General features: G+C 63.6%; 5 protein-coding genes across 9 annotated transcripts; 3 read left to right on the top strand and 2 right to left on the bottom strand.

The window, feature by feature from the left end:
* Positions 1-26: 26 nt before the first annotated feature.
* On the top strand, positions 27-2,886 carry LRRC51 (leucine rich repeat containing 51). Of its 5 annotated transcripts, none has more exons than XM_071810649.1 (6): positions 27-71; positions 619-713; positions 1,821-2,008; positions 2,087-2,235; positions 2,318-2,469; positions 2,772-2,886. In XM_071810649.1, the coding sequence occupies exons 2-5, from the start codon at positions 638-640 to the stop codon at positions 2,463-2,465; spliced, it is 561 nt and encodes a 186-aa protein (XP_071666750.1). In that variant the 5' UTR covers positions 27-71; positions 619-637; the 3' UTR covers positions 2,466-2,469; positions 2,772-2,886. The 5 variants fall into 5 exon arrangements, with proteins under 5 accessions (XP_071666750.1, XP_071666785.1, XP_065710785.2 ...); XM_071810684.1 differs by lacking the exon at positions 2,772-2,886 and adding an exon at positions 2,627-2,763 and having other exon boundaries at positions 2,114-2,235; XM_065854713.2 differs by lacking the exon at positions 2,772-2,886 and adding an exon at positions 2,627-2,763.
* LAMTOR1 (late endosomal/lysosomal adaptor, MAPK and MTOR activator 1) lies at positions 2,827-6,808 on the bottom strand. The gene is made up of 5 exons (XM_065834960.2): positions 6,655-6,808; positions 5,371-5,513; positions 4,635-4,712; positions 4,417-4,543; positions 2,827-3,358 (listed from the first exon to the last, which is right to left on the bottom strand). Exons 1-5 carry the CDS (start codon positions 6,694-6,696, stop codon positions 3,266-3,268), a joined length of 483 nt encoding a protein of 160 aa, XP_065691032.1. The 5' UTR covers positions 6,697-6,808; the 3' UTR covers positions 2,827-3,265.
* A 2,032-nt stretch (positions 6,809-8,840) lies between these two features.
* Positions 8,841-14,241, top strand: LOC136110994 (transmembrane O-methyltransferase homolog). Its single transcript, XM_065854833.2, has 4 exons — positions 8,841-8,976; positions 11,396-11,711; positions 13,577-13,773; positions 13,849-14,241. The coding sequence occupies exons 2-4, from the start codon at positions 11,450-11,452 to the stop codon at positions 14,212-14,214; spliced, it is 825 nt and encodes a 274-aa protein (XP_065710905.2). The 5' UTR covers positions 8,841-8,976; positions 11,396-11,449; the 3' UTR covers positions 14,215-14,241.
* Positions 14,232-17,436, bottom strand: ANAPC15 (anaphase promoting complex subunit 15). The gene is made up of 4 exons (XM_065835039.2): positions 17,205-17,436; positions 14,778-14,837; positions 14,513-14,650; positions 14,232-14,434 (listed from the first exon to the last, which is right to left on the bottom strand). Exons 1-4 carry the CDS (start codon positions 17,322-17,324, stop codon positions 14,387-14,389), a joined length of 366 nt encoding a protein of 121 aa, XP_065691111.1. The 5' UTR covers positions 17,325-17,436; the 3' UTR covers positions 14,232-14,386.
* Positions 17,437-18,847: 1,411 nt separating this feature from the next.
* Positions 18,848-23,933, top strand: LOC136100125 (folate receptor alpha-like). The gene is made up of 4 exons (XM_065834947.2): positions 18,848-19,060; positions 20,819-21,007; positions 22,000-22,135; positions 23,588-23,933. Exons 1-4 carry the CDS (start codon positions 18,908-18,910, stop codon positions 23,857-23,859), a joined length of 750 nt encoding a protein of 249 aa, XP_065691019.2. The 5' UTR covers positions 18,848-18,907; the 3' UTR covers positions 23,860-23,933.
* Positions 23,934-25,863: the final 1,930 nt, after the last annotated feature.

Genomic DNA, 25,863 nt, shown 5'->3' with positions numbered 1-25,863 from the left:
GCGAGAGCTGGCGGGAGCGGGTTGCCGTGGCAACGGGGGAGACGCGAGTGGGGAGGGGGCGGCGGCGGAAGGTACCGGGACATGGGGGGTCCTAGGGGAACACAGGGAGGGGCCGGGAGGGGTCTTGGGGGACATCGGGACACGCGGGGAGGGGGCGGAAAGGGTCCTGGGGGACACAGGGACACGGGGAGGCGGGGGGAGACAAGGAGTCCTGAGGTGACACAGGGAAACGGGGCAGGGGGCAGGAGAGGGGGTCCTGCGGGACACCCGTGGGGCCGGGGGGGCTTCTGGGGAACACGGGTGGAGTCCCAGGAGAGAGGGCGTCTGGTGGTGGGGGCGACACACGTGTGGGGCCAAAAGGGAAAGGTGGGGGGGTCCTGGACAACATGGAGACACGTATGGGGGTCCAGGGGAGGGGGCTCCTGGGGGTGTAATGGAACACGCGTGGGGCGTATGGGAGTTGGGGGGGGGAGGGGGAGGGCACAGGCCCCCATTCAGGGGGTGGGGACACACAAGGGACCCGGGAGGGGGTGGGGAGGACCCAAAAGCCCACAGTGGGACAGTGGGGACATGTGGGGACGGAGGGGGTGGGCACTGGGGTCCCACTCTGCCCCACAGCGCTGGGGGGGGCAGGGAGATGCCGGCCTGGGAGGAGCGGCCCGAGCTGAGCCCCCCCCTCGACTTCTCCTTCTGCAACATCAGCACCATCGAGGGTGGGTGTGGCCAGACCCCCCTCCACCCGTGGGACACTCCCCATGGGATCCTGCGCCCCAAACGGGACCCCCCATGGGACACCCACCACCCCATGACCTCACTCCCATCATGGGACACCCCCCCCGCATAGGACCCTGCTCCTCTCCCGTGGGACCCCCCCCATGGGACACCCCCCAACCACCCCCATGAGCCCCTTCCACCTGTGAGACCCATCCATGGGACGCTGGTCTCCCCCAAAACCCCATTTCCCACATGGAACCCCCCCCCAGGACTCCATTTCCCCTATGGGATCCCCCCACCAGACCCCACTCCCCACCATGGGACACCCCCCTCCCATGACCCTGGTCCCTCTGAGGGCCTCCCCACCTGACCCTTCTGCCCCTGGGGAATCCCCCTCCCCCCTAGAGACCCCCCCATTTGAGCCCCTGCTCCCCACCCCTCCCAACCCAGACCCCACTCCCCAAGTGCGACCCCCCCATGGCATCCCACTCCCACTAGTGACACCCCCCACCCGACCTCATTCCTCCCATGGGACCCTCCCAGGACCTGCACTCCCCAGCTGGGACCCCCCATGGAACTGGGACCCTCCATGGAACCAGCACCCCCCGTGAGACCCACCCCCCCACCCATGGGACCCCACTCTCCCCGTGGGAGCCCCCTCACAGGACCCCCGCACATGATGCCACCCCCCCACATCACCCCATGCGCCAAGTGGGAACCCCCCCATGGTCCTCCATTCCCACTGATGACCCCCCCACACCATGGGACCCCCCCATAGGACCTGCACTCCTCAAATAGGCCCCCCCCCAGCCAGAACCAGCACCCCTGTGAGACCCACCCCCCCATCCATAGGACCCCACTCTCCCCATGGGCCCCCCCCCAGGACACCGCCCCCATCCCACAACCCCACACCCACCATGGGACTCTTCCCCCTCCACCAGAATTCCTGGTCCCCAAGTGGGAACCCCCATGGTCCCCCAATTCCCCCCCCACATGACTCCATTTCTCCCATGGGACCTCCCCACAGGACCTGCACTCCCCAGCTGGGGACCCGCCCCCCAGAACCAGCACCCCCCCACCCATGGGACTCCCCTGTCTCCCCCCAGATCTCCTGCAGACCCAGCCCCGCGCCGGCCCCGTGCCCCCCCAGCCGCCCCCCCTGGCCTTGCGCCTCAACAACAACCAACTGGGGGGGCTAGAGGAGCTGCCCCCCACCCTGTGGGGGCTGCGCCTGGACCCCGCGCTGCTGCACTGGCTCGACCTCTCCTTCAACCGCCTCCAGCACATCCACCCGGTACAGGGCCCTGCCTCAGTTTCCCCACCCTGCCAGGGGGTCCCAGGGTCCCCAGCTGATTTTGGGGGGGTCCCACAGGTGCTGAGCACCCTGGGGGCCCTGCAGAGCCTGCAGCTGCACGGGAATAACATCGGGGAGCTGGGTGAGGTGGACAAATTGGGGGTCCTGCCCCAGCTGCGCCGCCTCACCCTGCACGGGAACCCCATGGAGGAGCTCAGGGGTTACAGGTAACCCCCCCACACCCCCTCCGGGAGACTTGGGGGGGGGCCTCTGTACCCCACTGAACCTCATTATCCCCCCCACAAAAAGGAACTATGTGTTGTCCGAGCTGCCACATCTCACCTCGCTGGACTTCAGCGCTGTGACAAAACAGGACCGCGAGGACGCGGCCATCGCCCAGCGCGGCAAGAAGAAAGGGGGGGCCCCAGGACGCAGAGCACCCCCCCTGGCTTCCTAGTGAGGTAGGGACACAGTGACATCCCCAGGGCTGAGAGAGCTGCGGGACATGGGAGGGGACTGAAGTCCCCAGGGTGTCACCAGCCCCCAGAGCTGCGCTGGGCCGCCTGTTTGGGGAGGTGTCGTGGAACTTGTGTCCCCTCCATGTCACCCCCTGCACAGGGGGACACAGTGGAAAAGGCTGGAGGGGACAAAGCGCAACATGGAAACAGCAGCACCCAGAGCCCCCCCGAGCTGCGGGTCTCTGTCCCAAGAGCTGTCCCCAAACAAGGCGCATTCATCCCCAAAATCCCCGTCACCCCCCCAGGAGAGGACAGGGGGATGTGTCACCCCCCCATGCATCCAGGACAGAGGAGACGGGCGCCGGCTGAACGTGGATTTATCTACTGTGGCCAAAAATAATAATTAAAGAAAAAAACAAACCCAGCCAAATAAAGGTTCAAACATGTAAAAATGGGGGGGGGACAGTGACAGAAGCCACCGGGTCCCCCCCGCAGTGTCACTGCCTGTGCCGGGGTCTCACCGTGCCGGCCTTCCCTTTGTGCCATCCTGGCGAGACGCAGCGTCGTGTGTGTCCCCCCCACGCACCCCCACCCCCCCACCCACCCCCCAGGAGGGAGAGGAAGGTCCCGGGGGGGACACGCCGGTGACAAGCGTGGTGGCAATTAGTAGCAAACGGGGCATCTGTACAAGTTCCGTTGCGGTGCCGTGAGGAGGAGAAATAAAGACCAAAAAGAGGGGAGAAAAAAAAACCAAAACAACAAACCAGAACCCCCCCCAAAATGGTGCGGCAGGGGGGGCTCAGGGGATGCCAAACTGTACAACCAGTTCTTCTTTGGCGTCGACGCGGATCTGGGAGAGGGCGCTGAAGGCGTAGGCAGCGATCCGGGACACCTGCGGGCGCCAAAACCCGGCCGGGGGGGTCGGTATGTCCCGTGGGTGAACCCCCCCAGGGCGGGTGCTGAACCCCGTGACTCCACGGGGAGCAGCAACTGGGGTGGGGGGCTGGGGAGACCCCCTCAAATGCAGCGGGGAGCGAATTCAGCCCTGCCAGGCAGGGAAGGGGCAGTGGCAGCTGCTGCCTGCGCGGGGGAGCGGATCTGCGGGGTGACGCTGCCTGCGCTGCCCCACAGCCCCCCTGCTGCCCCACAGCCCCCCTGCTGCCCAGGGATCCTGTGTGGGGCGCAGAGGCGCTGCCTGCACTGCCTGTGCTGCCTGTATCCACTGCCTATACTGCCTGTATCTACCGCCCATGCTGCCTGCACCCACTGCCTACACCGCCTGTACCTATCACCCATGCTGCCTGCACCTGCTGCCTGCACTGCCTGTGCTGCCTGCATCCACTGCCTGTATCTACTGCCTGTGCTGCCTGCACCTGCTGCCCATGCTGCCTGCACCCACTGCCTTTGCCTGCTGCATTCACCTGCTGCCTGGCACTGCCTACACTACCTGCACCTGCTGCCTACACTGCCTGCACCTGCTGCATTCACCTGCTGCCTGCGCTGCCTGTGCTGCCTGCACCGGCTGCATTCACCCACTGCCTGCACCCCTGACTCGGCTTTGCCTTCAGGACTAACAAATCCCCACAGTGCCGCCTGGAGCTCCGGATCTTTCCGCATTGGCTACAACATCCCTCACTGGCACTGGGACCCCTCCCTGCCTGCAGCACCCTGGCACAACCACAGTGTCTCCACAGTGTCCCCACTGCCCTGGCATGGTCACTGTGTGTCCATGGTGTCCCCACTCCTCTGGCATGGTCACCGTGTCCCCACAGCACCCCAGCTCCCCCAGCACGGCTGTGCTGAGCTAAGGACAGTGGGAGGAGCCGCCAGGACCTGCCCAGGACTCTGGGGCACAGCCAGGCTGCCAAAACCAGCCCCCGGTGAGTGGGGACATCACTGCCGCCCCGAGGGGAACACCGAGAGGACCCCAGGCTGTCCCCAGCCCCTCACCTGCTGCAGGTCTGCGAAGGGGACGGGGTCGCTGGCCAGGACTTGGTGCGGTTGGTTGGTGAGAGACGGCAACAGCGGCAGCTTCTTCCAGTGCGGCAGTGAGCTGCTCAGCATGGCCAGGCGCGTGCTGCCGGGGGACAGCGGTGACAGGTCAGAGCTGGGATGCTGGGACAAGCACCGGGACGTGGGGACAGGCAGGGGAGCGGGGTCGGGCTCACCTGTACTGCCGCGCTCGGTCCATGTACTCGTGCTGCTCCATGCCCTGCGAGTCCGCAGCCGACACGTCGATGATGTTGCTGTGGGGACACGAAACAGTGGGTCCCGCTGGGGGTTTGTCATGTCCCCCCCACCCACAAGGATAATAAAAGGCTTTGAGGTGCTGGAGCGAGTGGAGAGAAGGGAACGGAGCTGGTGAGGGGCTGGAGCACAAGCGTGATGGGAGCGGCTGAGGGACCTGGGGGGTTCAGCTGGAGAACAGGAGCTGAGGGGAGACCTTCTGATCTCTGAACTGCCTGAAAGGAGCTTGGAGCCAGGGGGGTCGGGCTCTGCTCCCCAGGAACAAGAGCCAGGAGCAGATGAAACGGCCTCAAGTTGCGCCAGGAGCAGAGGAAACGGCCTCAAGTTGCGCCAGGGGAGGTTGAGGTTGGATTTAGGAACAATTTCTTCCCCAAAGGGCTGTGGGGCATTGGAACAGGCTGCCCAGGGCAGTGCTGGAGTCACCATCCCTGGAGGGCTGGACAGACGGACATGAGGTTCTCAGGACATGGGGCAGGGACAGGGCTGGGTTGTGGGTGGACTGATGATCTTGAGAGGCTTTTCCAAACCCCTGCTGTCCCAACGGACTCACTTGCTCACCCCACTCTGCTTCCCCAGCCCCTGCCCCCCAGCCTGGGGGTCACCCCACACCCAGGTGGGGGGCTCAAACCAGAGCCAGGGGGGCTGTGTAGGGCTTACATGGCGGTTTTGGCGAGGATGGAGGAGAGCATGGCCTGCTCGTCGGTGCGCGCCGAGGGGAGGCTGTGGTAACTCTGCTCAGCACCGTTCAGCACCTTGGGTGGGGTGGCCGCCGGCTCCAGCAGCCGCTTTGTCTCTTCTTCCTGGGGAGGGGACAAACAGCAAGAGGAGGCTCAGGCCCAGTGTCACCCCAGCTGTGCCGAAGTTGTGCCTGGGCTCCTTTTCCTCAATTCCTCTGTTTTTCCCAGCCCCCCCAGCAGAATATCCCCAAGACACCAGCACCAACCGACCCAAAAACGTGGGGCTAATGGGGACGCACCCATTGCACCCCAAACCCACCTACCACGGCCTCACCCCCCACCCAGACCCACCAAACACCCAGGTGGGTGAACCCCCCCGGTCACACCCCCCCCCAAAGAGGAGGCTCTCAGAGGGAGCTGAACCACAGGGCATGTCCCCCTCTGCCAGTTTTAGGGGTACAGTGCCCCCAAATGTCACTCAGATCCCATTCAGAGCCCTCTCCTGCCCCACAGGCTGGGCCCCGCAGGGATGAGCTGTCAGGGACTGACTCCGCAGGAGGGACATGGGGATTAAGTTTCTGCGGGACAGGTGACGGCTCCGGTTTTGCAGGAGCCGCTCGGCGGTGACGGTGACGCTGCTGCCCTGGGAAGGAGCCGCTGGCACCGATCCCACCATGGGGCCTCTGGGGTCGGGATGTGTCACCGCGGGGGAGAAATGGCAGGAGAAAGGGACATTGGAGAGGTGACGAGCAGGAAAACTCTGCGAGTGGAGATAACGATGGCAGGGAGAGGGGTCGCGGTGGGGACGGGGCCAGCGGGTTCCTCCGGGGACGGTGACAGCGGCTTCGGAGCCACCAGACCCCGAGCGTCTGGATTCCCCGGCTCTCCCGAGCAGCAAGGCGGCCACGGCAAGGCCAGACCCCCCAAACCCGGGTGGGCATCGGCAGGACCGGGAGGCAGCGGCTCCGCTGCTGCTGTCATGGGGCGCCCGAGACTCCTGGAGCCGCTTCCTGGGGGGGACTGAAGGGGTGTCCCGGGAACGCCCACCCCAGGAGCATCGCGAGGGGAACGGCGGGGAAACGGGGACAGGGTGGGAGCGGCCGGGCCGCCCCCCGCGTCGTGTCTCCAGCACGGCGGGGCCGCGGCCTACGGGACAGGCCGGCGCGTACCGGGAACGGGCCGCACCCCCCGCCCCCCCAGCCCGCGGCCCCGGCAGCCCCGGTCCCCGCCGGCCCCGGGCTCCCCACGGCGGCCCCGGGCGCACCTGGTCGGAGGCCTCGGCCTCGCTGCTGTAGCAGCAGCCCATGGCGAGCGGCGCCCCGGCGCTGTCCGGGAGGGGCCCGGCCGCCCCGCTCACGTGACGGGGGAGCGGGAGGGGGCGGAGCCACCGCCCCACCGGCCTCGTGACCCGCCGTCACGTGGCTCGGCGGAAAGAGCCAATGGGGAAGGAGAGGTGGGCGGTGCCGTCGCGCGGCGGGTGGCCAATCAGCGCGGGGTGGGGGGGGAGGTGCGCGCGGGCGCGCGCGGGCTTTGTTGGGCGCGGGCTCGCGCGCGGGCCGTGTCACGCGGCCGTGGGCGACGCGCGCGCGTGACGGGGCGCCGGTCACGTGGGCGCCGGCACGCGCCGCCCCTCCCCGCGCGCGCGTGTGTATGTGCGCGCGTGGCGCCGGGGGGGGGGGGGGGGGCGGCGCGCGGGGCGGCGCGTGCACGCGGGTGTCGCCCCCGTGACCCCAGTGACCCCCCCAGTGCCCACCAGTAACCCCCTGGTGCCCCCCAGCGCTCCCCAATGCCCCCCCCAGTGCTCCCAGTTCTCCCCTTGCTCCCAGTTCCCCCAGTAACTCCCCAGTGCCCCCCAGTGAACCCCAGTGTTCCCCACTAACTCCTCGGTGCCTCCCGGTGACCCTGCCCAGTTCCCTCCAGTAACCCCCCCAGTGCCTCCCAGTGACACCCAGTGTCCCCAGTGCTCCCATTGCTCCCAGCTCCCCCAGTATCCCCCAGTGCCCACCAGTGAACCCCCAGTGCTCCTAGTGCCCCCCCAGTGACCCCCAGTGCCTCTTGGTGACCCTCCCAGCGCCCCCCAGTAATCCCACTGCCCCCAGCCCCGCACCAGGCCCCAGTCCCAGTATGGGGACCCCAGTTCCAGTACCAGCCCCCAGTCTCAGTGTAGGGACCCCAGTCCCAGTATGGGGACCCCAACCCCAGTATAAGACCCTAGCTCCAGTATGGGGACCCCAGCCCCAGTATGGGAAGCCCAGCCCCAGTATGGGCAGCCCAGCCCCGGTATCAGACCCCAGCCCCAGTATAGGGACCCCAGTTCCAGTATGGGGACCCCAGCCCTGGTATCAGACCCCAGCCCCAGTATAGGGACCCCAGTTCCAGTATCAGACCCCAGCCCCAGTATAAGGACCCCAGTTCCAGTATGGGGACCCCAGCCTTAGTATCAGCCCCATTATCAGCCCCCAGTCCCTGTACAGGGATCCCCCCTCCCCATTTCCCCTCCCCCATCGGTAACTGGTCCCCAGTAACCGGAGCCGCTGCAGCCGCGGTGCCACCATCAATAATTGAGCGGCAGCGCCGGGGCTGCCGGCCCAGCGGCCTCTGCCTGAGTCTGGGTCTGGGTCCTGAGTCCTGGGTCCTGAGTCTGGGTCCTGAGTCCTGGGTCCTGAGTCTGGGTCCTGGGTCCTCAGTCCTGCTCCCTGGATCCTGCCTGCTCCCTGCATGCTTCTGCCCGAGGCCTGAGTCCTGGATCCTGTCTGGGTCCTGATCCTGTGCACTGGATACTGATCCTGTGCACTGGATACTGATCCTGCCTGTGTCCTGGATCCTGAGTTCTGGATTCCGTGTCCTCATCCTGCCCGAGTCCTGCACCCTGCCTGAGTCCTGGATCTCAAGTCCTCATCCTGCCTGTGTCCTGGATATTGCGTCCTGATTCTGAGTCCTGGATCCTGATGCTGATCCTGCCTGAGTCCTGGATCCTGAGTCCTGAGTCCTGGATCCTGCCTGAGTCCTGATTCTGAGTCCTGGATCCTGATCCTGATCCTGCCTGAGTCCTGGATCCTGAGTCCTGGATCCTGCCTGAGTCCTGATTTTGAGTCCTGGATCCTGATCCTGATCCTGCCTGAGTCCTGGATCCTGTGTCCTGGATCCTGAATCTTGATTCTGAGTCCTGGATCCTGATCCTGCCTGAGTCCTGGATCCTGAGTCCCGAGTCCTGGATCCTGATCCTGCCTGAGTCCTGGATCCTGTGTCCTGGATCCTGTGTCCTGGATCCTGAATCCTGATTCTGAGTCCTGGATCCTGATCCTGCCTGAGTCCTGGATCCTGAGTCCTGAGTCCTGGATCCTGCCTGAGTCCTGATTCTGAGTCCTGGATCCCGATCCTGATCCTGCCTGAGTCCTGGATCCTGAGTCCTGGATCCTGAATCCTGATTCTGAGTCCTGGATCCTGAGTTCTGAGTCCTGGATCCTGCCTGAGTCCTGATTCTGAGTCCTGGATCCCGATCCTGATCCTGCCTGAGTCCTGGATCCTGAGTCCTGTGTCCTGGATCCCGATCCTGATCCCACCCGCTCCCCGCAGCCGCTCTCAGGTGGGTGCCACCCAGCTCTGTCCCCTCGGTGTGGCCGGGGACACCCGACGGTGCAGGTTTTGGGGAGCAGGATGGGATGCACACATCGGGTGCACGTTTGTGGGTGCAGGTGTTGGGGTGCGGGGCACAGGTTTTGAGGTGCACATTTTGGGGTGCAGGTTTTGGGGTGCAGGGTGTGGGTGCAGATTGTTTGGTGCATGTTTTGGGGTACAGATGTTGGGATGGGGGTACATGGCACAGGTTTTGGGGTGCAGGGTGTTGGTTTCGGGGCACAGGGTGTAAGGCAGGTTTTGGGGTGCACGTCGGGTTGCAGGTTTCAGGGTGTTGGTTTTGGGGTGCAGGGTGTGGGCGCAGGTTTTGAGGTGCACATTTTGGGGCACAGGGTTTGGGTAGAACATTTTGGGGTGCAGGGTGCATGTTTTGGGGTGTAGGTTTTAGGGCACAAGGGTGTGTCACAGGTTTTGGGGTGCAGGGTGCATGTTTTTGGGTGCAGGTTTTGGGGTGAGGGTATGCGGCACAGGTTTTGGAGTGCAGAATGTGGGGTGCAGGTTTTGAGGGACACGTTTTGGGGCACAGGGTGTGGGGCACAGGTTTTGAGGTGCACATTTTGGGGTGCAGGTGTCGGGGTGAAGGGTGTGGGGTGCTGGTTTTGGGGTGCAGGGTGTGGGTGCAGATTGTGAGCTACAGATTTTGGTGCGAGGGTGCATGGCACAGGTTTTGGGGTGCAGGGTATGGGGTGCACGCTTTGGGGTACAGGTTTTGAGGTCAGAGTGTGGGGTGAGGGTTTTGGGGTGCAGGTTTTGGGGCACAGATTTTGGGTCCAGATTTGGGGGTGCAGGTTTTGGGGTGCAGGTTTGAAGGGTGCAGGGTGTGTGCTGCAGGTTTTGGGGTGCAGGTTTTGAGGTGCACATTTTGGGGCACAGATTCTGGGTCCAGATTTGGGGGTGCAGGTTGAGGGGTGCAGGGTGTGTGCTGCAGGATTTGGGGCACAGGTTTTGGGGTGCACATTTGGGGCACAGATTTTGGGTCCAGATTGGGGAGTGCAGGTTTTGGGGTGCAGGTTTGAGGTGCAGGTTGAGGGGTGCAGAGTGTGTGCTGCAGGTTTTGGGGCACAGGTTTTGGGGTGCACATGCTGGGGTGCAGATTTTGGGTCCAGATTTGGGTTGCAGGTTTTGGGGTGCAGGGTGTGTGCTGCAGGTTTTGGGGCCCAGGTTTTGGGGTGCACATTTTGGGGCACAGATTTTGGGTCCAGATTTGGGGGTGCAGGTTTTGGGGTGCAAGGTGTGTGCTGCAGGTTTTGGGGCACAGGTTTTGGGGTGCACATTTGGGGCACAGATTTTGGGTCCAGATTGGGGAGTGCAGGTTTTGGGGTGCAGGTTTGAGGTGCAGGTTGAGGGGTGCAGAGTGTGTGCTGCAGGTTTTGGGGCACAGGTTTTGGGGTGCACATTTTGGGGCACAGATTTTGGGTCCAGATTTGGGTTGCAGGTTTTGGGGTGCAGGGTGTGTGCTGCAGGTTTTGGGGCCCAGGTTTCGGGGTGCACATTTTGGGGCACAGATTTTGGGTCCAGATTTGGGGGTGCAGGTTTTGGGGTGCAAGGTGTGTGCTGCAGGTTTTGGGGTGCAGGTTTTGAGGTGCACATTTTGGGGCACAGATTCTGGGTCCAGATTTGGGGGTGTAGGTTGAGGGGTGCAGGGTGTGTGCTGCAGGTTTTGGGGCCCAGGTTTTGGGGTGCACATTTGGGGCACAGATTTTGGGTCCAGATTGGGGGGTGCAGGTTTTGAGGTGCAGGTTTGAAGGGTGCAGGGTGTGTGCTGCAGGTTTTGGGGCCCAGGTTTTGGGGTGCACATTTTGGGGCACAGATTTTGGGTCCAGATTTGGGGGTGCAGGTTTTAGGGTGCAAGGTGTGTGCTGCAGGTTTTGGGATGCAGGTTTTGAGGTGCAAATTTTGGGGCACAGATTTTGGGTCCAGATTTGGGGGTGCAGGTTTTGGGGTGCACATTTTGGGGCGCAGATTTTGAGTCCAGATTTGGGGGTGCAGGTTTTGAGATGCACATTTTGGGGCACAGATTTTGGGTCCAGATTTGGGGGTGCAGGTTGAGGGGTGCAGGGTGTGTGCTGCAGGTTTTGGGGTGCACATTTTGGGTCCAGATTGGGGGTGCTGGTTTTGGGGTGCAGGTAGAGGGGTGCAGGGCGCACATTGTGGGGCTCATGTTTTCGGGCGCAGGTTCTGGGGTGCGCGCTTTGGGGTGCCGAACGCGGGGTGCAGATTTTGGGGTGCAGTGCGTGGGTCGCGGCTTTTTTGGGCGCATGTTTTCTGCCGCAGGGTGTGTGGTGCAGAATTCGCGTCGCGGGGCAGGCAAAGCCAAGGGCTGCGCTGGGGCTGTGCCCGACGGTTCCGCCTGTGCCACCCCCTTCCAGCCCACGCCGCACGTGTCCCCAACGCACCAGCTCCCCAGGGGACTCCCCCTGGCCATGGTGTCCCCGGCCATCGCTCTGGCCTTCGTCCCGCTGCTCCTCACCCTCCTGCTGCGCTACCGGCACTACCTGGCGCTGCTCTACCGCGCGGTGCTGCGGCTCTGGCTGCGCGACCGCCTGAGCGGCGTCCCCCGCGAGCACCGCGCCTTCCAGTACCTGCTGGCGCACGCGGTGCCCGGCGACCCCCGCCACGTCCTCAGCACCTTCGACCGCTGGAGCTGCCGCCACGAGCACCTGAGCTGTGTGGGGCCCGTCAAAGGTGAGAGCGGTCTATGGCGCGGGTGCGGCACCACCGGTGCAGCCGTGGCGCTGGCGGCGTGGTCGTGGCGTCATTGGCACGGCTATGGCACTGTTGGCATGGACATGGTGTCATCGGCATGGCCACAGCACCAATGGTAAAGCTGCGGCACCATTGATGTGGCCACCGCATTGTTGGTATGGCCATGGTATAATCAGCACAGCCATGGCACTGTTGGCACAGCCCTGACACCATTGGCATGGCCATGGCACTGTTGATATGGCCATGGCGTGGTTGGCATGGTCACTGCGCCATTGGCATGGCAGTGGCATGGTTGGCATGGCCATGGTATCATTGGCACAGCCATGGCACCATTGGTGTGGCCATGACACCATTGGTGTGGCCATGGCACTGCTGGTATGACCATGGCATGGTTGGCATGGTCATGGTGCCATTGGCACAGCTATGGCACTGCTGGTGTGGCCATTGCACCAATGGCACAGCCATGGCACTGTTAGTGTGGCCATGGCATTATTGGTGGGGCCATGGCATTATTGACACAGCTGTGGCACCCCTGGCACGGCCATGGCATCATTGGCATGGCAATAGCACCGTTGGTATGGCCACAGTACAATTGGCATGGTGGTGTCACCATTAACATGGCTGTGGCATTGCTGGCATAGCTGTTGGTGTTGATACAGCCGTGGCACCATCAGCAGGGCCATGGTGTCATTGGCACCACTGCAGCTCTGTTGACCTGGCCATGACACCATTGCTGAGGCCCTGGCTCTGCTGGTATGGCCATGACACCATTAGTGCAGCCATAGCATCACTGGCACAGCTGTGGCAGCACCAGCACGGCCATGGCACCATTGACACAGCCGTGACACAACTGGTGTGGCCATGGCACTGTTGATACGGCCATGGCGTAGGTGGCATGGTCACGGCGCCATTGGCATGGCAGTGGCATGGTTGGCATGGCCATGGTATCATTGGCACAGCCATGGCACCATTGGTATGGCCATGACACTGTTGGCATGGCCGTGGCACTGTTGGTGTGGCCATAACACCGTTGGTGTGGCCATGGCACCGTTGGTGTGGCCATGGCACTGCTGGTATGACCATGGCATGGTTGGCATGGTCATGGTGCCATTGGCACAGCTATGGCACTGTTGGTGTGGCCATGGCACTGTTAGTGTGGCCATGGCATTATTGGCAGGGCCTTGGCATTGTTGACACAGCTGTAGCACCCCCGGCAGGGCCATGGCACCATTGGCATGGCCATAGCACTGTTGGTGTGGCCACAGTATAATTGGCATGGCAGTGTCACCATTAACACAGCTGTGGCATTGCTGGCATAGCTGTTGGTGTTGATACAGCCGTGGCACCATCAGCACAGCCATGGTGTCATTGGCACCACTGCAGCTCTGTTGACCTGGCCATGACACCACTGCTGAGGCCCCGGCTCTGCTGGTATGGCCATGACACCATTAGTGCAGCCACAGCATCACTGGCACAGCTGTGGCAGCACCAGCAAGGCCATGGCACCATTGACACAGCCGTGACACCACTGGTGTGGCCACGGCACCGCTGGCATGACCACAGCACTGTTGGCACAGCCTCAGTGTCATCAGCACAGCTGTGGCGCCGTTGGAGTGGCCATAACATCGTTAGCACAGCCACGGCACTACTGCTACGGTCACAGCACCGGATCAGGACTTTGTGTCCCCAAGTGCCGGGGGGACACAGGGCAGGGGGAGAAGGGAGCTCTGGCGCAACCGTTTCCCTCCGTCCTGCCCCTCTTGGCGCCAGGGAACCCTCTGGGGAGGGGGTGACACAGCCCCCAGTGTCCCCACTGTGTCCCTGAGGACTCGGTGGCCCCACAGGGCGGATCGTGGAGCGGCTGCTGGCAGAGCGGGCGCCACAGCGGGTGCTGGAGCTGGGCACCCACCTTGGCTACGGCGCGGTGCTGCTGGCGGCGGGGCTGCCGCCGGGCGCCCGGCTCTACACTGTGGCTCTGGAACCGCGGCACGGCGCCGTGGCCGAAAAGGTGATCCGGCTGGCCGGCTTCGACGAGCGCACGGTGAGCACCGGGGCACAGGGGGGGACACACCGGGGGGGACCCCGATATGGCGACACTGAGCAGGATCCGGCGCAGGTGGAGCTGATCGTGGGCCCCACGGACACGGTGATCCCGCGGCTGCGGCAGCACCACGGCCTGGCCCAGGTGGATTTCGTCTTCATGGATCACCGCAAGTGCTGGTACCTGCGGGACCTGCGGCTGCTGGAGACTCACCGGCTGCTGGCACCGGGGGCCACCGTCCTGGCCGACAACGTCCTGTTCCCCGGCGCGCCCCATTTCCTGCAGTACGCCAAAACCTGCGGCCGGTACCGCTGCCGCCTGCACCGCGCCAGCCTCGAGTACTTCCCCGCCATCCCCGACGGCATCGCCGAGCTGCGCTACACCGGGGATGGCGACCCCGCGCCCGGCGGGGACACCGTGGAGCACCGGGGCCCCCATTAAACGGGGTGCGTGGGGCCTTGTGCCTGTTTCTGAAAAATTGAGTTTATTAAGAAAATACACCATGTGCTCCCCCAGCATCGCTCTGCACCCCCCCGCGGCTTCACCGGCACCAAAATGCTCCCCAGGGGTTCCAGCACCATTAGGGGGGCTCAGGCTCCCCCAAACCTCCAGCTCAGATCATCCACTGGTCCTGGTCCTGCTCTGCCCCCTCCATGTCCACCTGCGGTGGGGAAACGTTTAAGCCCCCCACAAGCAGAGTGGGGATCTGAGGGGAGGCGTCCCCCCCGCCAAAATTTACCTCGTTAATCTCCCCGTCGTCAGGCGATTCGTTATAATCGTTCATCTCGTCCATGTCCTGCATGTCCTCGTCGTCCTCTGAGTCCTCCTCACTGTCCTCGTCATCCTCGTCATCTTCCTCCTCCTCCTCGTCGTAGTGCTGTGGGGACAACAGCTCCAGCGCCTCGCCTGGGGGACACGGGGGGGGATGTGACCCCCACAGTGTCCCCCCACTTCTGACAGGGCTGGGGGACACCCCTGTCCCCTCTCCGTGATGCCAAACCCACCTCGGATGCCGGTTTCCCAATGGGCACCAGGTTGTTGTCCTTCTCAGCGATGCTCTGGAGCTGGGGGGGGAAGTGGGGAGTAAACAGGGAGAAAAATGGCGGTCAAGGGGGGCTTTGAACATCCTGACCCCCTCCAGTGCTTCCCGCTGGCAAACTGAACCCAAACATAATGTTTTTGGGTTTTTACACCAAAAATATAACCCAAATTCAATGCATCTGTTCAGCCAGACGAGCACAAGCACTGCCAGTAATTAAAGCTCAATTAAAACCCTCCCCCAAAATAAGGGGTCTCAGACCCACCCAAGCGCTGGGGGTTTAATTACTGATTGGAATTATTTTATCTAATTGCAATAATTTAATCACCTAGATACTTCAAAAACAAACCAAATAAATCATTGAAACAGGTGGGATTTTGCCCCCTACTCAGGGCCGTGGCACCCAAGCACAGAGCATGTGGAAGAGGTTAATTAATTAACGAGGAGCTGCTAAAGGAGCCTGGAGCCAGCAGCAGGACAAGTAAAAAGGTGACATTAGTTCAGGGTAACTTCTTTGCCTTCTGAAATGAGCATGAGAGAGGAGAAGCAAATAGAAATGATTGTCCAGCCTGGCCTGGGATGTCTCCAGGGATGGTTCAGCCACCACCTCTCTGGCCAACCTGGGCCAGGCTCTCACCACCCTCAGGGCAACAATTTCTTCCTCATGTCCGGCCTGAATCTCCCTCCTTTAGTTTAACCCATCACCCCTTGTCCTGTCACAACAGGCCCTGCTGAAAAGTCTGTCCCCATCTTCCTCACTGGTGGCTGAACCATCCCTGGAGACATCCCAGGCCAGGCTGGATGGGGCTCTGAGCACCGTGAGCTGGTGAAGATGTCCCTGTCATGGCAGGGGTTGGAACCAGATCATCTTTAAGGTCCTTTCAACACAAACCCTTCTGTGATTCTGTGATTAAGGGGTGGGAGGAGGGGAAAGATGGACTATTTTATCATCAAACCCATGTGAGATCCTGTTCCCAGCAGACACAGCCAAGGGTCACCTTGCTGCACGAGTTAGGTCACAGCCCCCGGGATGTTCCATCTCGCACTCCCACACTATATCGCCTGTTGATCAGAAGTTGAAAGAATTGCTTGGAAATCAGTTGATTTAAATCTTGGGTGATCCCTCAATCACAGAATATCCTGAGCTGGAAGAACCCACAGATCATGGAGTCCAAGTGCTGTCCCTGCACAGGACACCCCACAGGTCACCCCGTGTGTCTGAGGACGCTGTCCAGTCTCTGCTTGAACACTGTCAGGTTGGGCCGTGACACCTCCCTGGGAGCCTGTTCAGTGTCCAGCACCTCTGGGGAAGAACCTTTGCCTCATGTCCCACTGACGCTCCCTGGTTGTCTCCAGCTTGGTAACCGAAGTGCCTGGAGATTGCTCAGGGGTGGGATCTGCTGAGCAGCCCCTGGGAGAGGAAACGCCCCTCTGGACCTGGTGAGACCACCCCTGGAATATTGTGTCCAGTTGTGGCCCCTCAGCTCCAGAAGGACAGGGAACTGCTGGAGAGAGTCCAGCGCAGCCACCAAGATGCTGAAGGGAGTGGAGCATCTCCCGTGTGAGGAAAGGCTGAGGGAGCTGGGGCTCTGGAGCTGGAGAAGAGGAGACTGAGGGGGGACTCATTCCTGGGGATCAATATGGAAAGGGGCAGTGTCAGGAGGATGGAGCCAGGCTCTTCTGGGTGACAACCAGTGACAGGACAAGGGGTAATGAGTACAAACTGGAACACAGGAGGTTGCACTTAAATTTAAGAGGAAACTGAGGGTGTCAGAGCCTGGCCCAGGCTGCCCAGGGAGGTTGTGGAGTCTCCTTCTCTGCAGACATTCAAACCCGCCTGGACACCTTCCTGTGGAACCTCAGCTGAGTGTTCCTGCTCCATGGGGGGATTGCACTGGATGAGCTTTCCAGGGCCCTTCAATCCCTGACATTCTGGGATTCTGTGATCTGGCTGAATTGGTGGGGACGTGCTCCAACATGGGGCAGTTGTAGATGGGAGTCTTGTACCCAGAGCTGGTTCAACAGCGGCTGAACACGAGCCAGTGTGTGCCCAGGTGGCCAAGAGGCCACAGCATCCTGGCTGGGACCAGCACTGGTGTGGCCAGCAGGCCCAGGGCAGTGACCGAACCTGTGCTGGGACCTGTGGAGGCCAAACCGCCAATCCTGGGGGTGGTTTTGGACCTGGGGGTTCAGCTGGAGAACAGGAGCTGAGGGGAGACCTTCTGATCTCTGAACTGCCTGAAAGGAGCTTGGAGCCAGGGGGGTCGGGCTCTGCTCCCCAGGAACAAGCGCCAGGAGCAGAGGAAACGGCCTCAAGTCGCGCCGGGGGAGGCTGAGGTTGGATCCGGGGAACAATTCGCTGCCCCCGGTTCCCCGTTCCCTCCCCGCTTACCCAGGCCTGGTGTTGCTGCTCCTGCTGCTGCAGTTCGGTCTCGTCCACGCACGGCCGGTCGAGGTTGAACCACAGGGACTCGGTGACGCGCGGCAGCAGCGACGGGAACAGCGTGGACATGGCGGGGGGGACGGGACACGGCGGCACCGGGACCGGGACCGGCCGGGCCGCGCCGACCCGGAAGTGAGGGACGCCGCGCCCTGCGCGGAGCGGAGGCCACGCCCACAAGGACAAGTAGGGGAAAGGGGCGTGGCCCGAGGAGGGGCGGGGTCGGCGCGGTCTGATTGACAGTTGCAAGCGTCTCCTCCCCCCGCTTGGACCCCCCCTCGGCATCTGTGACCCCCCCCGGGGACATCTGTGACTCGTGGGCATCTATGATCCCCCCAGAGGCATCTGCGACCCTAACTGGGCGGTACCTGCCCCCCCCAGGGCATCTGTGACACCCCCTGGCATCTGTGCCCCCGCCCAGGGCATCTGTGACCCCAATTTGGGGGGTACGTGTGTCCCCTCAACGCATCTGTGACCCCCCCGGGTACATCTGTGACTCGGAGGAGGGGGGGGCTGTGACCCTCCAGGAGCATCTGCGACCTTAATTGGGGGGTAACTGCCCCCCCAGGGCATCTGTGACACCCCCCCGGCATCTGTGAACCCCCCCCGGGCACATCTGTGGCTCGTGGGGGGGCTGTGACCACCCCAGGGGTATCTGCGAGCCATGGGGTATCAGTGATTCAAACAGGGGGGTATCTGTGACCCCCACACCCCGGGACATCTGCGACCCCAATTTGGGGGGTACCTGTCCCCCCAGGGCAGCTGTGACCCCCCAGGGGCATATCTGTCCCCCCCCCACATCATGTGTCACCCCAGGGGTACCTGTACCCCCCCACCGGGGGTATCTGTGAGCGCAATGGGGTATCAGTGACCCCAATTGGGGGGGTACTTGCCCCCCCTCAGGGCAGCTGTGACCCATGGGGCATCAATGACCCCAATGGGGGGGTATCTATGACCCTCCCCAGGGCACCTGTGATGCCCCCGGGGACATCTGTGACCCCCTGGGGTATCTGTGACCTCAATGGGGGGTCAACCTGCCCCTCCCGGAGCAGCTGTGACACCCCCGTGGGTTCTTGTGGGGGTGTCTGTGACCCCCATCTGCTCCCTCCCCCCCATCATCTGTCACCCCTGGGGTACCTGCCACCCCCCGGGGGTATCTGTGACCCATGGGGTATCTGTGACCCCAATGGGGGGGATCCTGTCCCCCCCAGGGGCATCTCTTACCCACGGGGGTGTCCCCCCCACTGGTGTCAGGGCCCGGTGCCACCTCCCGGCCGTGTCCCCCCGTGGGCGGGACGGACAAACACCCACGAGTGGATTTTGGCCGCCGCTCCCCCCAGCCCGGCGCTGGGGGAGGGATCCTGGCTCCATGCGGTGCTGGGGGGGGGACAATCCCAGGCCTTGTCCCCTCCTCGGCGGCCAGTGACGTACCCTGCCCAGTGGCCAAGGGCTGGGCCGCCCGTGACCTTCGCCACGAGCCACGCTCCCCCCCGGCACCCAGGACCCCCCAGGTAGGAGCCAGACCCCCCAGGGCCGGCGGTGACAATGTGACACCGCCGTGCGCCGCCACGTGCGCCGTGGGGACTTTGTCCCCGCCGTGTTCCTCGGGGTGCCGCCGCGGTGACCCCCCCACGCCGCTGCGGTTCGGCAGGGCCATGGCGGCCGCGTGGGCGCTGCTGGCGCTGCTGGCCTGGCTGGTCACCGGCGCTGTCACCGGCGCGGTGACAGGGGAGTCGCTGCTCAACGTCTGCATGGACGCCAAGCACCACAAGACAGAGCCAGGGCCCGAGGGAGAGCTCTACGGGCAGGTATTGTCATTGTCACCCCCCTGCACACACTCGTGTCACCCACTGGGGGGTCACCGGGGGCTCCCCTGCCTGTCACCTGCTGCCACCACCCTGTGGTGTCACCCAGCGGTCCCTCTGCCCTGTCACCTGCTGCCACCTCCCTGTGGTGTCCCCAGGGGGTCCCTCTGCCCTGTCACCTGCTGCCACCTCCTTGTGGTGTCACCCGGTGGTCCCTCTGCCCTGTCATCTGCTGCCACCACCCTGTGGTGTCACCCAGTGGTCCCTCTGCCCTGTCACCTGCTGCCACCTCCTTGTGGTGTCACCAAGGGGTCCCTCTGCCCTGTCACCTGCTGCCACCTCCCTGCGTTGTTGCTCGGGGGTCCCTCTGCCCTGTCACATGCTGCCACCTTCCCACGGGGTCACTGGGGGGTCCCTGTGCTCCATCACCCACCCTGTGGTCACTAAGGGGTCCCTCTGCTCTGCCACCCAGTGCCACCTCCCTGTGGTGTCACTTGGGGTTCCCTCTCCCCATCACATGCTGCCGCCTCCCCGTGGGGTCACCGAGGGCGTCCCTCTGCCCTGTCACGTGCTGCCACCTCCCTCTGGGGTGTCACCGGAGGGTTCATCTGCCCTGTCACCTGGTGCCACCTCCCTGTGTGCTCACCAGGGGGTCCATCTGCCCCATCACTCACCGTATGGTCACCAGCAGGGTCCCTCTGCCCCACTACCTGGTGCTACCTCCCCACAGTGTCACCTGGGGGGTCCCTCTCCCCCACTGCTGCCACTTCCCTGTGGGGTCACCGGAGGGGTTCTTCTGTCCCATCACACACCATGGGGTCAGCAGGGGGTCCCTCTGCCCTGTCACCTGATGCCACCTCCCTGTGGGGTTACTGGAGGGTTCATCTGCCCTGTCACCTGCTGCCACCTCCCTGTAGGGTCCCTCTGCCCTATCAGGGTCCCTCTGCCATGTCACATGCTGCCACCTTCCTGGGGTGTCACCTGGGAGGTCCCTCTGCCCTGTCACCTGGTGCCACCTCCCCACTGGGTCCCTCTGCCCCATGAGGGTCCCTCTGTCCCACCACCCAGTGCCACCTCCCCATAGGGTTACAGGAGGGTTCATCTGTCCTGTTACCCAGTGCCACCTCCCCGTGGGGTCCATTTGCCCCATTGCCTGGTGCCACCTCCCCATGAGGTCACTGGAAGTTCCCTCTGCCTTGTCACTCACTGTGGTGTCACTGGGGGGGTCCGTCTGCCTGTCACCCAGTGCCACCTCCCTGTGGGGTCACTGGGAGTTCCCTCTGCCCCATCACCCAGGGCCACCTACCCATGGGATCCATCTGCCCTGTCACCTGCTGCTGCCTCTCCATGGGGTCACCACGGTGTCCCTCTGCCCTGTCACTTGGTGCCACCTCCCCATGGGGTCCCTCTGTCCCGTCAGTGTCCCTCTGCCCTGTCACCTGCTGTGGTGTCACCGAGGGATCCCTCTCCCTTGTCACCCGCTGCCACCTCCCTGTGGAGTCACTGGAGGGGTCCCTCTGTCCCATCCCCTGGTGCCACCTTCCTGTGGGGACCCTCTGCTCCATGAGCCACTGTGCAGTCACCAGAGGGTCCCTCTGCCCTGTCATCTGCTGCCACCTCCCTGTGGGTTCCATCTGCCTCATTACCTGGTGCCACATCTCCATGGGGTCACTGGGGGGGTCCGTGTGCCCTGTCACCCACCATGGGGTCAGCGGGGGGCCCCTGTGCCCTGTCACCTGCTGTCACCTCCTGTCCCCGCAGTGTTCCCCGTGGCGGGACAACGCGTGCTGCACGGCCAACACCAGCCTGGAGGCCCATCGGGACCAGTCCTACCTGTACAACTTCAACTGGGACCATTGCGGGGCCATGTCCTCGAAGTGCAAGCGTCACTTCATCCAGGACACGTGTCTGTACGAGTGTGACCCCAACCTGGGGCCGTGGATCGATGAGGTGGGGCACCCCGCTCACTGGGTGAACTGGGACAGACTGGGATGGGCTGGGGTTGATTGCGATGGAGTGGGGTGAATTGTGGTGAACTAGGCTGGAGTGGGATGGACTGGGGTGAACTGGGATGGGCTGGGATGAAATGGGCTGCACTGGGATGAACTGGGATGGACTAGAATGGACTGGGATGAACTGGGCTGCACTGGGGTGAACTGGACTGGACTAGGATGGACTGGGATGAACTGGACTGCGCTGGGATGAACTGGGCTGGACTAGGATGGACTGGGATGAACTGGGCTGGACTGGGCTGGACTGGGATGAATTGGACTGGACTGGGATGGACTGGGCTGCACTGGGATGAACTGGGATGGACTGGACTGCACTGAGATGAACTGGGCTGGACTGGACTGGACTAGGATGGCCTGGGCTGCACTGGGTTGAACTGGGATGGACTGGGATGGAAAGTACTGGGCTGGACTGGGGTGAACTGGGATAAACTGGGACAGACTGGGCTACACTGGAATGAACTAGGCTGGACTGGACTGGACTAGGAAGGCCTGGGCTGGACTGGGATGAACTGGGCTGCACTTTGCTGCACTGGGATGAACTGGGCTGGACTGGGATGAACTGGGCTGCACTTTGCTGCACTGGGATGAACTGGGCTGGACTGGGATGAACCGGGATGGACTGGGATGGGAAGTACTGGCCTGGACTGGGCTGCACTGGGATGAAATGGACTGGACTGGACTGTGCTGGACTGGGGTGAACTGGGATGGACTGGGCTGCACTGCGACGAGCTGGACTGGACTGGGATGGACTGTTGTGCACTGGGGTGAACTGGGATGGACTGAGCTGGATTAGGATTAACGGGGCTGCAACGGGATGGACTGGGATGGCCTGGGCTGGATTGGGCTGCGCTGGGCTGCACTGGGATGGCCTGGTGCGCACTGGTGTGCACTGGTGTGCACTGGTGTGCGCTGGGCCGTGTCCCCGGGCAGTCGGACACCAGCTGGCGCCGGGAGCGCATCCTGCACGTGCCGCTGTGCCGCGAGGACTGCGAGCAGTGGTGGGACGACTGCCAGGACAGCGTCACCTGCAAGGTCAACTGGCACAAGGGCTGGAACTGGACCTCAGGTCAGCGGGGGCACGGGGACACCCCCACCTCGGGGACACCCCCCCTTGGGGATGGACCCCCGTGTGTCCCCAGTCACTCCCGGTCCCCCCCCGCTGGCTGTGAGTGGGATGAGGCTCAGCATGGGAAGTACTGGGCTGGACTGGGATGGACTGGGAAGTACTGGGATGAACTGGGCTGAACTGGGCTGCACTGGGATGGACTTGGAAGTACTGGGATAGACTGGGCTGAACTGGGCTGCACTGGGCTGGACTGGGCTGGACTAGGCTGCACTGGGATGAACTGGGAAGTACTGGGCTGGACTGGGATCAGCTGGGATCAACTGGACTGCACTAGGATGGACTGGACTGAACTGGGCTGGACTGGGACAAACTGGGAAGTACTGGGATGGACTGGGATGAACTGGGCTGGACTGGGAAGTACTGGGCTGCACTGGGATGGACTGGGAAGTACTGCGATAGACTGGGATGGACTGGGCTGGACTACGCTGCACTGGGATGAACTGGGCTGGACTGGGACAAACTGGGAAGTACTGGGATGGACTGGGATGTACTGGGCTTAACTGGGCTGGACTGGGAAGTACTGGGATGGACTGGGCTGGACTGGGCTGCACTGGGCTGGACTGGGATGGACTGGGCTGGACTGGGCTGAACTGGGCTGGACAGTGTGTCCCCAGTCACCCCCCGTGTTGCTGCAGTGGAGGTGGCTGCGTGTCCCCCCAACTGGATGTGTTTGATCTGGGGGGGCTGGGGGTCCCTATGGGGTAAGGGATAACAGGGGGGGCTCTGGCAGTTGGGTGGGGGCCCCCCAGATTAAAAGGGACCCATCCAGACCCTGATAAGCCCCCCCACACCAGGGAATGCCACTCCTAGCCAACCCTTCCCTTCTCCCGCCCCCACTGGCTGTGAGGGTGAGGGGTGAGGGGTGACGGGGGGTGCTGCAGCTGGGTGGGGTCCTCCCAATGTCACCCCCCCCCCCACCAAAGTCAGCAGGAGCCACCAGGACCCAAATAACCGCTCTACACCCCAGGCAATGCCACCCCCTATACCAAAAACACTTCCCCGCTGGCTGTGAGTGGGGGTCCCCATGGGCTGGGGGGTGACAGGGGGTGCTAGCAGCGGGGGGGGGGGCCCCCAAGGTCAACGCAACAAGGTCAATCCCTCAGGGTTAAAAGGGACCCACCAGGACCCCAATAACCCCCTACCCACACTGGTTAACTCCACCCCCTATCCCAAAAACAGCCCCCCACACTTCTCGTGTTTGTGAGTCTGGGGGGGAGTCAAGGGTCACCATGGGGTGGGGGGTGGCAGGGGGTGCAGGCAGTTGGGTGGGGGGCCCCCAGTGCCAATTCTCCCCGGTTAAAGTCAGCAGGACCCAGCAGCACCCCAATAACCCCCCCAGCCCAAGCAATGCCGCCTCCTGTTCTAATAATAGACCCCCCACCGCCCCCACAGGCACCAACCAGTGTCCCCACGGCGCCATGTGCCAGAAGTTCAAGTTCGTGTTCCCCACCCCGGCCGACCTGTGCGAGGAGGTCTGGTCCCACTCCTACCGCTACACTCAGCACCGCCGCGGCTCCGGCCGCTGCATCCAGATGTGGTTCGACCCCGCGCTGGGGAACCCCAACGCCGCCGTCGCCCGTTTCTACGCCCTCGGTGCCGCCCCCCCAGTGCTGCCCCCGCTCCTGCTGGCCCTGCTGCCCCCTGCGCTCCTGGGCCTGCTCTGAGCCCTGTCCCCAAGTGTCACCGGCCGCTGTCACCGACCCTGCGTATGGCTGGTCAATAAACGCTCCTGCCCAGCCGGGTGTTGTGAGGCTCTGGGGTTGCGGGGGATCCATGTTTTTCCATACGGACCCACCGGTGTGTGGTATCGCCCCCCCTGGACCCACACACCCAACAAAGTGGGGGGCACGGGGGTCCCTGCTGCTGGGACCCCCTCCACACAGCTCTTGGGGAGTCACAGCTTTGTGTGCCCCATGGGGGGTGTCTTGTCTTGGGGGGTATGTGGGGTGCACTGCCCCGAGGCGGGGGAATAGCATGGGGTGTCCTGTGGTGTGGGGGCGATTTGGGGTGCACTGTCCCCTGGGAGAGAATAACATGGGGTGTCCTGTGGTGTGGGGGGAGTTTGGGGTGCACTGCCCCGAGGTGGGGAAATAACATGGGGTGTCCTGTGGTGTGGGGGCGATTTGGGGTGCACTGGCCCCGGGGAAGAATAACATGGGGTGTCCTGTGGTGTGGGGGGAGTTTGGGGTGCACTGCCCCGAGGTGGGGGAATAACATGGGGTGTCCTGTGGTGTGGGGGCGATTTGGGGTGCACTGGCCCCAGGGGAGAATAACATGGGGTGTCCTGTGGTGTGTGGGGGGTTTGGGGTGCACTGCACCGAGGTGGGGGAATAACATGGGGTGCCCTGTGGTGTGGGGGCGATTTGGGGTGCACTGGCCCCGGGGAAGAATAACATGGGGTGTCCTGTGGTGTGGGGGGAGTTTGGGGTGCACAGCCCTGAGGTGGGGGAATAACATGGGGTGTCCTGTGGTGTGGGGGCGATTTGGGGTGCACTGCCCCGAGGTGGGGGAATAACATGGGGTGTCCTGTGGTGTGGGGGGGAATTGGGGTGCACTGCCCCGAGGTGGGGGAATAACATGGGGTGCCCTGTGGCGTAGGGGGGATTTGGGGTGCACTGGCCCGAGGCAGAGGGGAGGGATATGGGATGTACTGCCCCGGGGTGGGGATTTGGGGTGCCCTGCCCCGGGGGTGACACAACATGGGGTGTCCTGTCCGGCAGAGGGGGGCAGATGTAGGGTGCACTGTCCCGGGGGGGGAAAACATGGGGTGCTCTGTCCTATGGGGGAGATATGGGGTCCACTGTCCCGGGGTGGGGTGCTCCCTGCCTCCCGGTGTCACCCATCCCCTCGATGTGCCACATCCCCTCGGTGCCACTGCCCGACCCCTGAAACTGGTGCCACCCCGTGTCACCCGTCTCCCCGGATGTCCCTCGCCTCCTCGATGTGCCACAACCCCCGATTCGCCCGCCCCCCGGTGTCCCCTGTCCCCCGATGTGCCACATCCCCCAGTGCTGCCCGATTCCTCGGTGTCCCCTGTCCCCCGATGTGCCACATCCCCCAGTGCTGCCTGACCCCCGGTGTCCCCTGTCCCCCCGTCTCCCCGGTGACCCCATCGCCCTGGTGTCACCCATCCTCCCAGTGCTGCCCGACCCCCCGGAGTCCCCCGGTGCTCCCCATCCCCTCCGCGCTCTCCGCCTCCCGGTGCCACCGCCCGTCCCCACGGGGCTCCCGTCTCCCTGTGTCCCCCGTCTTCCCGGTGACCCCCGTTCCCCCGGTGGTGCCCTACCCCCTGGTGTCCCGTGACCCCCTGGTGTCCCCCGGTGCTCCCCATCCTCTCCACGCTCTCCGCCTCCCGGTGCCACCGTCCGCCTCTCTGGTGTCCCACGTCCCCCTGGTGTCCTCGTCCCCCTGTGTCCCCCGTCTTCCCGGTGACCCCATCTCCCCGGTGTCAACCGCCTCCCCGGTGTCCCCGGTCCCCCCAGTACTGCTCGTCTCCCCGGTGTCCCCAGACCTCCCGGTGTCCCCTGGTGCTCCCCATCTCCTCCGCGCTCTCCGCCTCCCGGTGCCACCGCCCGTCCCCACGGTGTCCCTTGTCCCCTCGTTTCGCCACATCCCCCAGCGCCGTCCGTCCCCCCGGTGCCTCAGCCCGCCCCCCCCATTCTCCCCGC

This window comes from Patagioenas fasciata, chromosome 1 (genome assembly GCF_037038585.1).
Source record: "Patagioenas fasciata isolate bPatFas1 chromosome 1, bPatFas1.hap1, whole genome shotgun sequence".
NCBI lineage: Eukaryota > Metazoa > Chordata > Aves > Columbiformes > Columbidae > Patagioenas > Patagioenas fasciata.
The sequence above is the reverse complement of the archived record's forward strand: the minus strand, read 5'-3'. Positions and strand labels throughout refer to the sequence as shown.